At 43.6% G+C, this 16796-nt stretch overlaps 1 protein-coding gene across 1 annotated transcript; it reads right to left on the bottom strand.

Annotated features, from left to right (window-relative positions):
• Window positions 1–10394: 10394 nt before the first annotated feature.
• LOC141271507 (keratin, type I cytoskeletal 19-like) lies at window positions 10395–14342 on the bottom strand. The gene is made up of 6 exons (XM_073681569.1): window positions 13677–14342; window positions 13444–13526; window positions 12518–12674; window positions 12278–12439; window positions 10798–10923; window positions 10395–10700 (listed from the first exon to the last, which is right to left on the bottom strand). The coding sequence occupies exons 1-6, from the start codon at window positions 14340–14342 to the stop codon at window positions 10395–10397; spliced, it is 1500 nt and encodes a 499-aa protein (XP_073537670.1).
• Between the last annotated feature and the right edge of the window lie 2454 nt (window positions 14343–16796).

Below are 16796 nucleotides of genomic sequence, written 5' to 3'. Positions count from 1 at the left end.
CTGGGGTCTGTAAATGGGGCAGCAGTAGATGTGGGGTCTGTAAATGGGGCAGCAGTGGATGTGTGGTCTGGGGTCTGTAAATGAGTCAGGAGTCAATGAGTGTTCTAGTGTCTGTAAATGGGGCAGGAATAGATGTGTGGTCTGGGGTCTGTTAATGGGGCAGGAGTAGATGTGTGGTCTGGAGTCTGTAAATGGGGCAGCATTGGATATGTGGTCTGGGATCTGTAAATGTGGCAGGGGTAGATGTGTGGTCTGGTGTCTGTAAATGGGGAAGCATTGGATGTGTGGTCTGGGGTCTGTAAATGGGGCAACATTGGATGTGTGGTTTGGGATCTGTAAATGGGGCAAAAGTAGATGTGTGGTCTGGAGTCTGTAAATGGGGCAGCATTGGATATGTGGTCTGGGATCTGTAAATGGGGCAGGGGTAGGTGTGTGGTCTGGGGTCTGTAAATGTGGAAGCATTGGATGTGTGGTCTGGGGTCTGTAAATGGGGCAGCATTGGATGTGTGTTCTGGGATTTGTAAATGGGGCAGGAGTAGATGTGTGGTCTGGTGTCTGTAAATGGGACAAGAGTAGATGTGTAGTCTGGGATCTTTAAATGGGGCAGGAGTTGATGTGTAGTCTGGGGTCTGTAAATGGGGCGGCAGTTGATGTGTGGTCTGTAAATGGGGCAGAAGCGAATGTGTGGTCTGGGGTCTGCGAATGGGGCAGCATTGGATGTGTGGTCTGGGATCTGTAAATGGGGCAGGGGTAGACATGTGCTCTGGGGTCTGTAAATGGGGCAGCATTGGATGTGTGCTCAGGGGTCTGTAAATGGGGCAGCATTGGATGTGTGGTCTGTGATCTGTAAATGGGGCAGGAGTGGATGTGTGGTCTGATGTCTGTAAATGGGGCATCAGTGGATGTGTGGTCTGGGGTCTATAAATGGCTCCGGAGTAGATGTGTGGTCTGGAGTCTGTAAATGGGGCAGGAGTAGATATGTGGTCTGGGGTCTGTAATTCGAGCAGGAGTAGATGTGTGGTCTGAAGTTATTAAATGAGGCAGGAGTAGATGTGCGGTCTGCGGCCTGTAAATGGGGCAGGAGTAGATGTGTGGTCTCTGGTATGTAAATGGGGCAGCAGTGGATGTGTGGTCTGTTGTCTGTAAATGGATCAGCAATGGATGTGTGGTCTGGAGTCTATAAATGGGGTAGGAGTAGATGTGTGGTCTCGGGTATGTAAATGGGGCAGCAGTGGATGTGTGGTCTGTTGTCTGTAAATGGAGCAGCAATGGATGTGTGGTCTGGAGTCTGTAAATGGGGCAGGAGTAGATGTGTGGTCTGTAAATGGTGCAGCATTGGATGTGTGGTCTGGGATCTGTAAATGGGGCAGGAGTAGATGTGTGGTCTGGGGTCTGTAAATGGGGCAGCAGTAGATGTGGGGTCTGTAAATGGGGCAGCAGTGGATGTGTGGTCTGGGGTCTTTAAATCGGTCAGGAGTCGATGTGTGTTCTAGTGTCTGTAAAAGGGGCAGGAATAGATGTGTGGTCTGGGGTCTGTTAATGGGGCAGGAGTAGATGTGTGGTCTGGAGTCTGTAAAAGGGGCAGCATTGGATATGTGGTCTGGGATCTGTAAATGGGGCAGGGGTAGATGTGTGGTCTGGGGTCTGTAAATTGGGAAGCATTGGATGTGTGGTCTGGGGTGTGTAAATGGGGCAGCATTGGATGTGTGGTTTGGGATCTGTAAAAGGGGCAAAAGTAGATATGTGGTCTGGAGTCTGTAAATGGGGCAGCATTAGATATGTGGTCTGGGATCTGTAAATGGGGCAGGGGTAGATGTGTGGTCTGGGGTCTGTAAATGGGGAAGCATTGGATGTGTGGCCTGGGGTCTGTAAATGGGGCAGCATTGGATGTGTGGTCTGGGGTCTGTAAATGGGGCAGGAGTAGATGTGTAGCCTTGGGTCTTTAAATGGGGCAGGAGTGGATGTGTGGTCTGGGGTCTGTGAATGGGGCAGCAGTGGATGTGTGGTCTGGGATCTGTAAATGGGGCAGCATTGGATGTGTGGCCTGGAGTCTGTAAATGGGGCAGGAGTAGATGTGTGTTCTGGGGTCTGTAAATGGGGTAGGAGTAGATGTGTGGTCAGGGATCTGTAAATGGGGCAGGAGTAGATGTGCGGACTGGAGTCTTTAAATGGGGCAGGAGTAGATATGTGGTCTGGGGTCTGTAAATGGGGCAGCAGTAGATGTGTGGCCTGGGATCTAAATGGGGCAGCACTGGATGTGTTGTCTGTGTTCTGTAAATGGGGCAGCAGTGGATGTGTGGTCTGGCATCTGTAAATGGGGCAGTAGTGGATGTGTGCTCTTGGGTCTGTAAATAGGGCAGGAGTAGATGTGTGGTCTGGGGTTTGTTAATGGGGCAGGAGTAGATGTGCGGTCTGGAGTCTATAAATGGGGAAGGAGTAGATGTGTGGTCTGCGGTCTGTAAATGGGGCAGGAGTAGATGTGTGGTCTGGAGTCTGTAAATGAGGCAGGAGTAGATGTGTGGTCTTGGGTCTGTAAATGGGGCTGAAGTGGATGTGTGGTCTGGGGTCTTTAAATGGGGCAGCAGTGGATGTGTGGTATGGGGTCTATTAATGGGGCAGGAGTGGATGTGTGGTCTGGAGTCTGTAAATGGGGCAGCAGTGGATGTGTGGTCTGGGGTCTGTAAATGGGGCAGCAATGGATGTGTTGTCTGGAGTCTGTAAATGGGGCAGGAGTAGATGTGTGGTCTGGGGTCTGTAAATGGGGCAGCAATGGATGTGTTGTCTGGAGTCTGTAAATGAGGCAGGAGCAGATGTGTGGTCTGGGGTCTTTAATTGGGGCAGGAGTGGATGTGTGGTCTGGCGTCTGTAAATGGGGCAGGAGTAGATGTGTTGTCTGGGGTCTGTAAATGGGGCAGCAGTGGATGTGTGGTCTGGAGTCTGTAAATGGGGCCGGAGTAGATGTGTGGTCTGGGGTCTAAATGGCGCAGCAGTGGATGTGTGGTCTGGGGTCTGTAAATGGTTCAGCAGTGGTTGTGTGGTCTGGAGTCTGTAAATGGGGCAGGAGTAGATGTGTGGTCTGGTGTCTTTAAATGAGGCAGGAGTGGTTGTGTGGTCTGGGGTCTGTAAATGGGGCAGAAGTGGATGTGTGGTCTGGAGTCTGTAAATGGGGCAGCAGTGGATGTGTGGTCTGGGGTCTGTAAATGGGGTATCAGTGGATGTGTGGTCTGGGGTCTGTAAATGGGGCAGGAGTAGATGTGTAGCCTTGGGTCTTTAAATGGAGCAGGAGTGGATGTGTGGTCTGGGGTCTGTTAATGGGGCAGGAGTAGATGTGTGGTCTGGAGTCTGTAAATGGGGCAGCATTGGATATGTGGTCTGGGATCTGTAAATGGGGCAGGGGTAGATGTGTGGTGTGGGGTCTGTAAATGGGGAAGCATTGGATGTGTAGTCTGGGGTCTGTAAATGGGGCAGCATTGGATGTGTGGTCTGGGGTCGGTAAATGGGGCAGGAGTAGATATGTAGCCTTTGGTCTTTAAATGGGGCAGGAGTGGATGTGTGGTCTGGGGTCTGTGAATGGGGCAGCAGTGGATGTGTGGTCTGGGGTCTGTAAATGGGGCAGCATTGGATGTGCGGCCTGGAGTCTGTAAATGGGGCAGGAGTAGATGTGTGTTGTGGGGTGCTGTAAATGGGGCAGGAGTAGATGTGCGGACTGGAGTCTGTAAATGGAGCAGGAGCAGATGTGTGGTCTGGGGTCTGTAAATGGGGCAGGAGTACATGTGTGGACTGGAGTCTTTAAATGGGGCAGGAGTAGATGTGTGGTCTGGGGTCTGTAAATGGGGCAGCAGTAGATGTGTGGCCTGGTATCTAAATGGGGCAGCACTGGATGTGTGGTCTGGGTTCTGTAAATGGGGCAGCAGTGGATGTGTGGTCTGGCGTCTGTAAATGGGGCAGGAGTGGATGTGTGCTCTTGGGTCTGTAAATAGGGCAGGAGTAGATGTGTGGTCTGGGGTTTGTTAATGGGGCAGGAGTAGATGTGTGGTCTGGAGTCTATAAATGGGGAAGGAGTAGATGTGTGGTCTGGGGTCTGTAAATGGGGCAGGAGTAGATGTGTGGTCTGGAGTCTGTAAATGAGGCAGGAGTAGATGTGTGGTCTTGGGTCTGTAAATGGGGCTGAAGTGGATGTGTGGTCTGGGGTCTTTAAATGGGGCAGCAGTGGATGTGTGGTCTGGGGTCTGTAAATAGGGCAGGAGTGGATGTGTGGTCTGGAGTCTGTAAATGGGGCAGCAGTGGATGTGTGGTCTGGGGTCTGTAAATGGGGCAGCAGTGGATGTGTTGTCTGGAGTCTGAAAATGGGGCTGGAGTAGATATGTGGTCTGTGGTCTGCAAATGGGGCAGGAGAAGATGTGTGGTCTGGAGTCTGTAAATAAGGCAGGAGTAGATGTGTGGTCTGGGGTCTTTAATTGGGGCAGGAGTGGATGTGTGGTCTGGCGTCTGTAAATGGGGCAGGAGAAGATGTGTGGTCCGGGGTCTGTAAATGGGGCAGCAGTGGATGTGTGGTCTGGGGTCTGTAAATGGGGCAGCAGTGGATGTGTGGTCTGGGTTCTGTAAATGGGGCAGCAGTGGAAGTGTGATCTGGGGTCTGTAATTGGGGCAGAAGTGGATGTGTGGTCTGGAGTCTGTAAATGGGGCAGGAGTAGATGTGTTGTCTGGAGTCTGTAAATGGGGCAGGAGTAGATGTGTGGTCTGGGGTCTGTAAATGGGGCAGCAGTGGATGTGTGGTCTGGGGTCTGTAAATGGGGCAGCAGTGGATGTGTGGTCTGGAGTCTGTAAATGGGGCAGGAGTAGATGTGTGGTCTTGGGTCTTTAAATGTGGCAGGAGTAGATGTGTGGTCTGGGGTCTGTAAATGGGGCAGGAGTGGATCTGTGGTCTGGAGTCTGTAAATGGGCAGCAGTGGATGTGTGGTCTGGGGTCTGTAAATGGGGCAGCAGTGGATGTGTGGTCTGGGGTCTGTAAATGGGGCAGGAGTAGATGTGTGGTCTGGGGTCTTTAATTGTGACAGGATTGGATGTGTGGTCCGGGGTCTGTTAACAGGGCAGTAGTGGATGTGTGGTCTGGGGTCTGTAAATGCGGCAGCAGTGGATGTGTGATCTGGAGTCTGTAAATGGGGCAGGAGTAGATGTGTGGTCTGGGGTCTGTAAATGGGGCAGCAGTGGATATGTGATCTGGAGTCTGTAAATGGGGCAGGAGTAGATGTGTGGTCTGGGGTCTGTAAATGGGGCAGCAGTGGATGTGTGGTCTGTGGTCTGTAAATGGGGCAGCAGTGAATGTGTGGTCTGGAGTCTGTAAATGGGGCAGGAGTAGATGTGTGGTTTGGGGTCTGTAAATGGGGCAGCAGTGGATGTGTGGTCTGGGGTCTATAAATAGGGCAGCAGTAGATGTATGGTCTCGAGTTTGTAAATGGGGCAGGAGTAGGTGTTTGGTCTGGGGTCTGCAAATGGGGCAGGAGTAGATGTGTGGTCTGGGATTTGTTTATGGGGCAGGAGTAGATGTGTGGTCTGGGGTCTGTAAATGGGGCAGCAGTGGATGTGTTTTCTGGTGTCTGTAAATGGGGCAGGAGTAGATGTGTGGTCTGGAGTCTGTAAATGGGGCAGCAGTGGATGTGTGGTCTAGGGTCTGTAAATGGGTCAGAGGGGACTGAATATTTGTATGAAAACTGCTTAGTCATAGGAATTAAAGTCTCAATGCCCATTAACACAGAACATGTCAAGAAAAGTGCACATATTCCAATATTATCAATAGAAATAAGGAGATTAATCCTCAGAGGATTGAGTTTGAGTCACGGTCAAAGATTTTGAGACTGAATTTGCAGTTTGAAAAAAAAAATTGCCCTCCACTATTTCCCATATTACTGAAGCATCAGAGAGCGGGCTAACCCCATTTTGTGTTACCATGCGGGCTTCCCCATAATGCCCTGCAGCTGTGACATCTAGTGGATTACCTTGTACAGTGGTGGTCAGTATGTGGGCCCTCACTGATCAGCTGTTCCCAGCAGAGCTCAATATGTATTACAGAATTGTTTTCCATTTCTAGACTAACTGTGTAAATCTCTATTTTCCGTAGAATGTAAGTTCTTATGGTTAGCGGAGTCCTCTCTCTCTATCGCCTGTACCGTGTAAGCTCTTATGGTTAGTGGAGTCCTCTCTCTCTATCGCCTGTACCGTGTAAACTCTTATGGTTAGCAGAGTCCTCTCTCTCTCTCGCCTGTACCGTGTAAGCTCTTATGGTTAGCGGAGTCCTCTCTCTCGCTCGTAGAGTGTAAGCTCTTATGGTCAACCGGGTCCTCTATCTCTCATCTTTAGGGCGCAGTCAGACGGCCTTATAAATTGGACCAGGATCGGGGACTGCAGTGCACGGACCGGGTCTCCTAAGGTAAGCGTGCTAGCTTCAGTTATTTCTTGACAGTTTTTATGCTGAGGTCAGGAGAGCCATGGCCAGTACGAGCATTGAGGTCTGATCTCAGTCCAATTTATATGGTCATCTGACTGCACCTTAACAGTGTAAGCTCTCCAGAATTGAGAGTCGCACAAATTTATTTACCACATGTTGAATTTTTTAAGAAAATTTGGCGAAGTCGGCGGATTTAAATTTCAAAAGATCCCCTATTCTCTAATTAACAGTACAAATCAGTAACAATTTGAAGACATACTGTATAATACTAATGTAATGCCCATATTAGGGTCAATACATTTCTATGGCGTTGGGTCAAGAGTTGAACCCTTTCCATAGAGAACTGGTGCCTCTTAGATGCCACTGTTATTTGTGACTGCAGTATTTAAAGGGGTTGTCCACTAATAAGACAACCCCTTCTTGATCTAAATGTTTAGCCCCCATAAACTGAAAAGCTTATACTAACCTCACGATCCCAGGGCTATCATGCGGGGGTTGTGAAATGTGACCATGGCACCCAATCAGAGCTGGCGTCACTGTTGCCGACTTTATATGAATTGAACAGGAAGAGGAAGTCTGGGCTGCGGCTGATCTCTGACTTCCTCTTCACGTTCAATTCGTACTAAGATTGGGACAGTGACGCCAGCGCTAATTGGGCGCCAGGCTCACGTGTCACAACAACCACACAAGAGCCCCGGGACCATGAGTGCCAACACCGGTGGAACGGTATTGGAGGTGAGTATAAGCTATTTTTATTTTATTGGGGCCAAACATTTAGATCAAGCAGGGGTTGTTCTAGTAGTGGACAACCCATTTAAGAATCCCATACGGCGAACACAGAAAAAAAAAGAATCAAAATGGCAGAATAGATGTTTTTTGGTCACTTTGCCTCTCAAAAGATTGAATAAGAGATCAAAAAGTCATATGGACATGTTAAAAGTTGTAAGTAGTTATGGCAAATTGCCTCACGCCTCAGGTAAATGTTTGTTCCAATTGAACCTTTAATTGTCCATGTGAGTCACTGCACAATCCTAATATTGGCTACTAACTTAATAAGGGTCACAGGCCACCCACACAAAACCGACAGTCTTGGAAGATGCTTGATGTATTCACATTGCCATCTGGCTAACAGATGAGGCTGCTAAATAAAGAATCCCAATTTATGGAATGTTCAAATGTATTGATTGGTCTGATTTATGTACCAGGGCAAAATGTACCAGGTTTATAAACCAGGATCAAATTCTGGCAGTCTGAAGCTATCCGGAACACAACTATGTACTTTATACATCAAACTCAATAGTCGCGGCTACAGGCGAAGAGATTCTTATCTTTGTCTATTATCAGAACAATGGAGGTCTGTCTTCTATAGACATATACAGTATTAAAGAAATAACTGGCACTGAATTTTTTACCTAAAACTGACACTGTTAAAAAGCGAACATTTGATTTCTCATAATTACCCTTGGTTGTATACTGCCATTAAATATGGTTAATACATAAGACTCAATCTCATTATATTGCTTGATAAATTAATGAATAGATTTTATTAGATAAAATAGACAATAGATAATGTGTCGGAACAAGATATTGACATTACAGTCCAGTTTTCATTTTGTATGTGATCCATGAGCTACATATAAAGATATATACCAGCTACATGTAAAAGAGAAAATCTCAGCGATCACAGAGCAATCACATTGGTAACACAGATAGGGGTAGATGCATACACTGTCGGCAGTCTGAGTACAGTGCACATTACACTACTTCTCTTCTTCATCTCTTATTCATCAGAGAATGGTATGAATGAAGATTGGAAGATAATTGTTCAAGTATTTAAGGAAACCTATAATTTTTGCCAAACCTCTTTATTGGCTACTTTCAGGTTACTGGTCAACGGTTAGGCAGTTGTGTTCCATAGAGAATTTTAGGAGATTGACCAGCTGCCTGGTTTCCCTATAGTGCCCCCTACCTACATTTAAAGCCTTGCGAGAGCACTGAACTAAGAATTTACATGTCACAATTATTTCCCATTCTATTTCTTTTAAACTCTTCTCCAAGTTACTCTCTAAATTTTTTTCAAGAGTTACTTCCCATCTTAAATGTCTGGTGCATTTCACACCATTGTGCTTTTTGCATCCTTTTCAACCTTACATTATTGATTGAAAGACATCTGGGAAATGTAACCTCAGAAACCAATTACTACACTTGCAACAATGAAGTGGGAGGTGATATGTGAAACAGGTTAAGGGTCAGCATCTGGTATAGAGGCCATCTTGGCTCACATGCAATATACCAACCCTATAAACCTCTGAAATGAGTTACCACTGAGGAACCACACAGTTTCATTGACCTGGCCCATCTCGTGGTTCACCTCTACTTCTTCCCTCTGTTTCAAAATGAAGTAGCACCCTAGACCATTGGATTAGTTATCACTTTCTTTTGCTACCTATAATTTAAGATGAATGCTGGATAGAGAGGATATATACTAATATATACTAATAATAATATATTTGGGTAAAATTAAGCATCTTATTTTACTTTATAGGTGTATTTCTTGAAGTGTTTCCCCAAGAACTTATTAATCTAACACTTTCCGTGGCTTGAAGAGTGATGTCCTCCACTTTGGTGTCCAGAAGAGTGGTGATGTCCATGGTGGTTACCAGAGGAATTATGTCCTCCACTGTGGTGTTTTAAGTAGTGGTAGCTCCCAATGTGGTGACCTGAAAAGTGATATGTGATATTTATTGAATATTTTAACTAGTTCAGATACCTTAGACCTAAAATATTAAATATCAATTAAAGTTAGGTCTCATAGACATGGCACAAACAGTCCTTCGTTATATGGCATCTGATGCAACATCCATTAGTGAGTCTATGCAAAAAACCTTTGTGAAATTGGAAGCCCATGGGCCCAAAGATTTCTGTTGTATGGTACGCAATGTGGCCATGTACCAGAGTTCTTAGACTGGTATCCCCTAAATGTTAACTGTGTCCAAACAGTTGTTTCATGCGTGAGCCAAACTCAACTGATGACAAGTTCAGAAAGTCTGGTGTCCTTATCCAAATATAAAATGCTGCATGCAATGTTTTTTCATCTGCCTGTAGTGCCAATTCAGCTCAACTAATGCACAGGATGTTTTGAAATCATCCTATAGAATGAAAAAAACCTCTGTGTTTCAATGCAACGTTGCAGGGGAAAAACTATTGGTAAGACATATAGAAACAAGACTCTCAACTAGGTTTTCTTTATATCTACTTATAAGCATAAGCTTTGTTTTCCACAAAAGTGCTTTTGGCATACCATTACATCACCAAGGATTCCTGGAATATTGGAGAGGTTACATAGTCCAATCATCTCTATTGTAGCTTGGGGCACCCTATTCTTTATCTGCACAGTCATACCCTTTTCACATCACGTATCCATTCCAATGTTAGAGATGACTACCAGTGTATTGTATTCCTATTTTAGAGTAGCATGTTCTTGAGAGGCAAAACCTGATATATATTATATATTAGTGTAAAAGTTCATTCATGTAGTCAAGACTTACCATGATGCCCATGTGACATACCAGACATGCCATGCCCGGAAATACTGCAAAATAGATGACACCTTAAATTAAGTTTATAAATCATACATGCATAGCTTTAAGTATTGATTAATTACCATGTATGAATATGACATTTCCACAATGCACTGAAAAATATTATAATCCTGCATTACACAATAAAACAGAGTAGGACAAGGGAGTCATTGCTCCTGGTCTTTGTAAATCTGGTCTTTATAACTCATTAAGGGAGACATTGCTAACTAGCCCTTTTAAAGAAGGGTGATAAGAACTCCAACAGATGGTGACCAGAAATGTCCTGTTATTTTTTAGGTAACAATACAATGTTTTGACAGGAAAGTTATTTACAGGGGAAAGAGGTTTGATGGACTGTCCCTATGATCTCATATGGACATTGTATAGGGGAACTCCTTGTTCAGTATACTACAGGAGTTATTGTAAGTAGTATTATATTCTTTCTGAACATACTCAATATCATGACCATCCAGCAACCGTTTGTATGTAGCAATCTCCATCTCCAGGTGGGTCTTCTGGTCCATGAGAATCTTATACTCATAGTTCTGACGTTCTAGATTAGATCGGATTGTGGCAAGCTCAGATTCCATATTATTGATCAGGCACTGTAATTCTGCAAGCTTCGATCCAAAGGTAGCTTCAGTTTCGGCCAATGTGTCTTCCAGTGCTGATATCTGTAATTTAGTAAATGTGCATTGTGATCATCTGCATGTTGTTTCCCGCATAATTATTAACTACTAACAGTCATTAATTGTAAATAAAGCATCTTACCATACTAAGTTCACTTTGTAAATCAATTTCGAGGGCCTGAACAGAACGCTTCATTTCAATAAGCTCAGTTCCAACAGACTGAAGTTCTTCTGAGCTAGAAGCCACCTCACGACTAAGCTCCCCACTCTACAACATCAAAAAGATAAAATTATAAAACACTTCACTATATCATACTCATCAAATTGCAATGCACCTGTTGGATAGCTAAAATAATTATATAAGACCACATTGACTTTAAGTTGCTGCATCAAAAGTTGACAACTGAACAAGAACTGAATAACTAGACATCTGAACTGGAGCTGGGAACCTACAAATGGTGGGGGAACTGAGGCACAATAAGAGTACAGTGGCAGCTAGCATAGGCCTGAATGAGTGAGAAGCAGTGAATGATGACAGACCATTGGGACAAGTGTTTGAGAGGTCCTGCAAAGTGGTGGATTGAGATTATCAGGACCTGCCCTGTAGTGAGAGACACAAGGAGGCTGAGATGGTGATATGAGCGCGCACTAGATATTGAAAGTCATAGGAAACCTTGCGGTAACCTGGTATTCATCTCACCCATGGACTGAGGATCTCCTCTGCACTGATGGTCTTGTAGTATAGCAATATATTGTATGCAATGACTAAGGACATAACAATCTGAAACGCGAATGCGATTACTCTATGTCTGGAGTTTTTATGGATTTGCAATAAAGAAGAATTTTTTACGAGGACCCAGTGCTGGGTGTACCTTTCTTTTCTCCACACTAGATATTGCTGTGGCCTGGATCTTAGAGGAAGGGACTTTTTGGAAGTTATGTCGGCAGCCATAAAAACAGAAAGAGGGAGAAACCTCTCTGCAACATGGCTCTATTGAGTCATACTGTGAACCGAGTAATAGAATATTAGAAAAATGGTCACATCTGCTGGGTCACAATGGGCTACTATGAGAGGTGTAAATGTAGTGGGTGCAGGGGTGACAGTTGAACCTAGGCCCTGGAGTCTAGGGTGACCCGAATGTTTCCTTTGGCCAATATGAGAAGACCCATGATAGTTGAGGGTCCTATTGGCGATTATACACTGGGAACTAGTGTTCAATAGCTATTAGTATATGAAAACAACACCCCTGTGTTAGAAAGGTCACCACAGGGAATGAAAGGGACTGTGTAATTTAAAAGCAAAGTCTGCCAGAAAGTCACTACGACCATTGAGGCCATATCACAGATAATACATATTTCACGCAACATTTAAAATGACTGTAACTCTCCAATGAAATGAACTGTCAATTGTTGTTAACCTCATGTGGCTGAATCAGCTTTGAGTTACTGAATCATTAAAAAGTCATTTTATCTTGGTCACTTCACTCCATCAACCAGTATCCTGCACCAAATTCGGTCCATCATCTCCACCTTTTCCCAACCCATGCCTTTCATCAGAATATGAGTAAGACAGGACTGAAAATTATCTCATAATCTACACCCAGCAACATCAGCTAGTTTACCATTTCGCGGAACATATCTTCTGCTTCGTTAAGATTTCTCTCCATGAGGTTTTCGTATTCCTCACGAATTTCGGACAAAGCTTCATTTAGGTCAATAGATGGAGCAGCATTCAATTCCACGTTGATTCTAGCCCCCAACTGGGAGAGAAGAGATTCTATCTCCTATAATGAGACAAGGGCCAGATATTAAACTGTAGTACATCTTTTGAGAGTTTCTCACAGTTGAAAAGGAATATTTACCTCTTCGCTGTTCATTTTAAGACAGTTCTTTTCTTCTTGAAGTCTTTGGACAAGCATTTCAAGCTCATTATTCTCCCCATTTAATCCTTCCAAAACTCTTGTCAGATTATTTACATCCATCTCCACGTTGTTACTCTGACCAAGTTCTAGCTCATACCTTTGTGGAACAAAAAGTAGTTGATTAACCCTATTTTACTTTTGTTTGCTGGCTATAATATTACTACTTCTTTTTCTAATTAGGATAGTTAGTATGGTGTTGGTGGAATTACATATACATCTTATGGTGAGTAGTGGAGGGGGCTTCAATGAGAAGCTGTGTCCAGATAACAGGTAAAATATGCCAAAGCTGGATCTTTGTCCTGGGTGGAGAAATATGCAAAAATATGCTCTATTTGGACCTTTTAATTGCTAACTGAAAAGATGGTAACAAATTGCAAGCTTTCGAGACTAGTCAGGCCTCTTCATCAGGCACAGACTAATACAAAATCTTTAGAATCACATATTTAGACACAACAGGGCACACGAATAATGCAATAGATGAGATAAGTGATGTGAACTATTAGTATGGGAGGGGGGATAAAGAGATGTGGCTGTAAACATTGGAGCATTTCATAGATAATGAGTGTGAAAGTTTTATTGTCCTGTGATTGAGATCTGGTCTAGGGTTCTGATGACTCCACAGGTTTGACGAGTACATTTCTTAGTTGATATAGAATAAATCCATGCAACACATTCATTCCTGCGCAATTGTTGACAAATTTTGAAGACTTGAATACCAATATGGCAAATTCTAGTCAATAAAGGCCCCTGGTTACTTTGCCTCTTACCCTCCCTACGATCCAAGCATGCCATGTATCTACAATTTTATATACAGTATGTCATGATGATTATAAATAGTGCATAAAAAATATTAAAAGTGCACCTACTTGCTTCTGTAGTCAGCAGCCGCCAGCCTGGCATTGTCAATTTGAAGCATGGCATTAGCATTTCCCATGGCAGTTTCCATAATCTAAATAAGACATATAAAAATGTTAACATTTCTCGTGCTGCAATATTGACAGTTAAGTACAATAAGTAGCTACAAATATCTACAAAAAAATCATTTATCTACATTCCTTTGAGGTATTATAGAGTATTTTATAAGCAAAAATTGTCTTACCTGATCCTGGAGTTCATCAATGATTCTGTAGTATTGAGTACCATCAGGAGGTGTTTTGGGGGGATTGTTTTCATACCATTCACAAATTTTTCTTTCCAGTTGAGCATTTTCCATCTCCAATGAACGAACCTCACTGAGATAGGATGATAGACGCTCATTCAAAACTTGCATGATTTCCTTCTCATTTACATCAAAAAGACTATCAGCCTTGAAACCACTGTGATGTCTAGAATTATTTTCATGGCCATGGCTAAAATATTTGGAAAAAGACACTTCTTTTTTGTGGTGGCTACCATGGTGAGATTTTTGAGAACTTCCATGGTGAGAAGTGTGATGATTTCCATGATGAGACACATGAGAGCTTCCATGGTGGGACATATTATGGCTGCCACAATGTGATATATGGGAACCTCCATGTACGGACTTGTGATGGCCTCCATGTTGAGACTTATGATGTCCTCCTTGATGAGAAACATGATGGCCCCCATGATGAGATGTGTGATGTCCTCCATGATGGGACATGTTATGTCCTCCATGATGAGACATATGATGTCCTCCATGATGTGACATGATGTGGCCACCATGATGAGATGTGTGATGTCCTCCATGATGTGCCATATGATGGCCTCCATTATGAGCCGTATGATGGCCTACATGATGAGACATGGAATGGCCTCCATGATGAGCCATAGGATGGTTTCCATGATGACCCATGTGATGGCCTCCATGATGAGATGTATGATGGCCTACATGATGAGACATGGAATGGCCTCCATGATGAGGCATATGATGGCCTCCATGATGAGATGTGTGATGATTTGCACCACTGGTCATATGGGAACCCCCATAAAGGGACATGTGAGATCCTTCATGATGAGACTTGTTATTGCTTCCATGATGAGACATGTAGAAACCTCCATGATGGGACTTATGACCTCCTTCCTTATGAGAATTACAATGGCCCCCATGATGAGACACGTGAGATCCTTCATGATGGGATATGTGAGATCCTCCATGATGAGACTTCTTATGACTTCCATGATGAGATACGTGAGAGCCTCCATGATGTGACATGTGAGAACCTCCATTATGAAAAACGTGGGAGCCTTCATGATGGGACATACGTGATTCTCCATGAAGGGACATATGTGATCCTCCATGATGGGAAGCCGCATGACTTGAAATCTTTGGGTGGTGGATTTCGATATGAGAGCTAGCCTTATGAGATCCAGCCGAAGAATGGCAATGCTTCATGCTGTGGCTCATGTTAACTCCAGTGCTGGATCCTCTCAGTAATACAAATGTTGCTGCAACTTGGCTAAAACATGGAACACATAAGTTTCCTCTCCATGTTCCTCCTTTTATAAAACCCAAAGTGGGTGGCATGTCTAACCTAATAATCTTTATGTGCATTTTATATGCATCTTTGTACGTAGCATTACATTAATCTGTTTACTAGTCAATAAAAATTGTTTTGTTTAACATGTTAATGTAAAATGACTACAAAGAACAAAGTGTTTCTATAATTTTATGGTGTTGATGCACACCATACGAGGATATTGCAGTCATTTAGCAGAATGTCTTATTTATGTGGGCATCATAGAAACAAATAAAAACGCCCTTAGAGCCCACAATTGTAACTATGAGTAAGCAACATAGGAGTTTAAACATTTATAATAAGGGTGGTAGACTTCATGCTGAAGTAAGGACCACCCCTCAAACCTAGTGGCTACTAAAACCTGGTGCTAGACAGTTTATGGATGTAAACTATCTTCCTTCATAAAGTAAAACCCCAATATTGATACCAATCTTATGACAGGGAGTGAAAAGAAAAGATTTTTATTACATCTAACATGACAGGTTTCATGACAGTTACTTTATTGGTCAGGAGCAACTTATTATATATTTGTCACATTACCGAAAATTCCTAAGGATTAACCCCTTACAGCAGCAACTATCTTTTTTTTATCCATTTTATTTTTCATTTCTTCATCCATGACTTTTCACAGCCAAATCTTTTTTTCCCTCTACACTTAGGGGGTGATACTTCCAAATTTTTACACCTGATAACTGGTGTAAAATTCTTTGAAAAGTTTCTAAATCTTTGCGCGATTAAGGTGTTTGAAGTAGCTTCGTCAAATTCAGCAAAAGTGGTGGCATTTTTAAGACAGAAATGCTACTCCAGTCTATGACTGGAGTAGCATAGCTGACAAGGTGCACGGAGGCGTATGCCACTGAGAAGATGAGCTGAATTCAATAAGTGGCGTGCAACTCTTAATGAATTCCACACATTGTATTCCAGTGAGACTGACGTGTGGAAAACTTAAAGGGGCTTTCTTTTTTGTTGCCATTCACTCACAGCAAGCAGATATCTTAAAAATGGTAAGGAATTAAAACCTAAAAGGGCCGATTCATTAAGACTTCATTAAATCATTGTGCACGCCAGTCCTAATGAAGGGGCTCGCTAGAGTATAATGTGCCTAATTCACTAAGAGGGGCACGCTTCTTAATGAATTAGGTGCATCTGTTAATTGGCATGTGCTGCCACCAGAAAGGGACTCTAGTCGACTGGAGTACAATTCTAGAGTAAGTTACGCCACTAAGGTGGTGTAGCTCTTCATGAATGTGATGGGCGGGCATAGCCCATGTTACGCTGTTAAATATTAATTATGGATATTCATTTTATTCTTAATTCTGAGTTCTGTACCATACATAAGATTGCATCAGCCATCGTTTCTAGATGACATGCGCTATTTGTGTGTGTATTTTTAGTTCACTACCATATGCGGAATAACAGGTGCAATAAAAGCCCATGTTAGAGACAGGGGGGACTCTTGCCATTCGTCAGGACACAGGACGAGGGTCTGTGTGTAAACCAGCTGCTGATGTAGGCCCTGCGGACACATGGTGATGGTGTCATCCTGACACACGTGCTGGACACAGACAGGTGCAATCTACCAGCCAGGATCCCAGGAAAAGATGGGTGAATCTCAACTATTAAGCTAATTATGGACAAATGGACAATCACTCTGTAACTATATAATTGCTTTATGTAACTATCGCAATAATTCTTTTTAATGGACAATCCAAGAATAAATTGATACATTTTTTATATAAGAG

The sequence above is a fragment of the Phyllobates terribilis genome, unplaced genomic scaffold (genome assembly GCF_046119375.1).
Source record: "Phyllobates terribilis strain yellow unplaced genomic scaffold, ASM4611937v1 Scaffold_5__5_contigs__length_657084704, whole genome shotgun sequence".
NCBI lineage: Eukaryota > Metazoa > Chordata > Amphibia > Anura > Dendrobatidae > Phyllobates > Phyllobates terribilis.
This window is presented reverse-complemented; position numbering and strand designations above follow the sequence as displayed.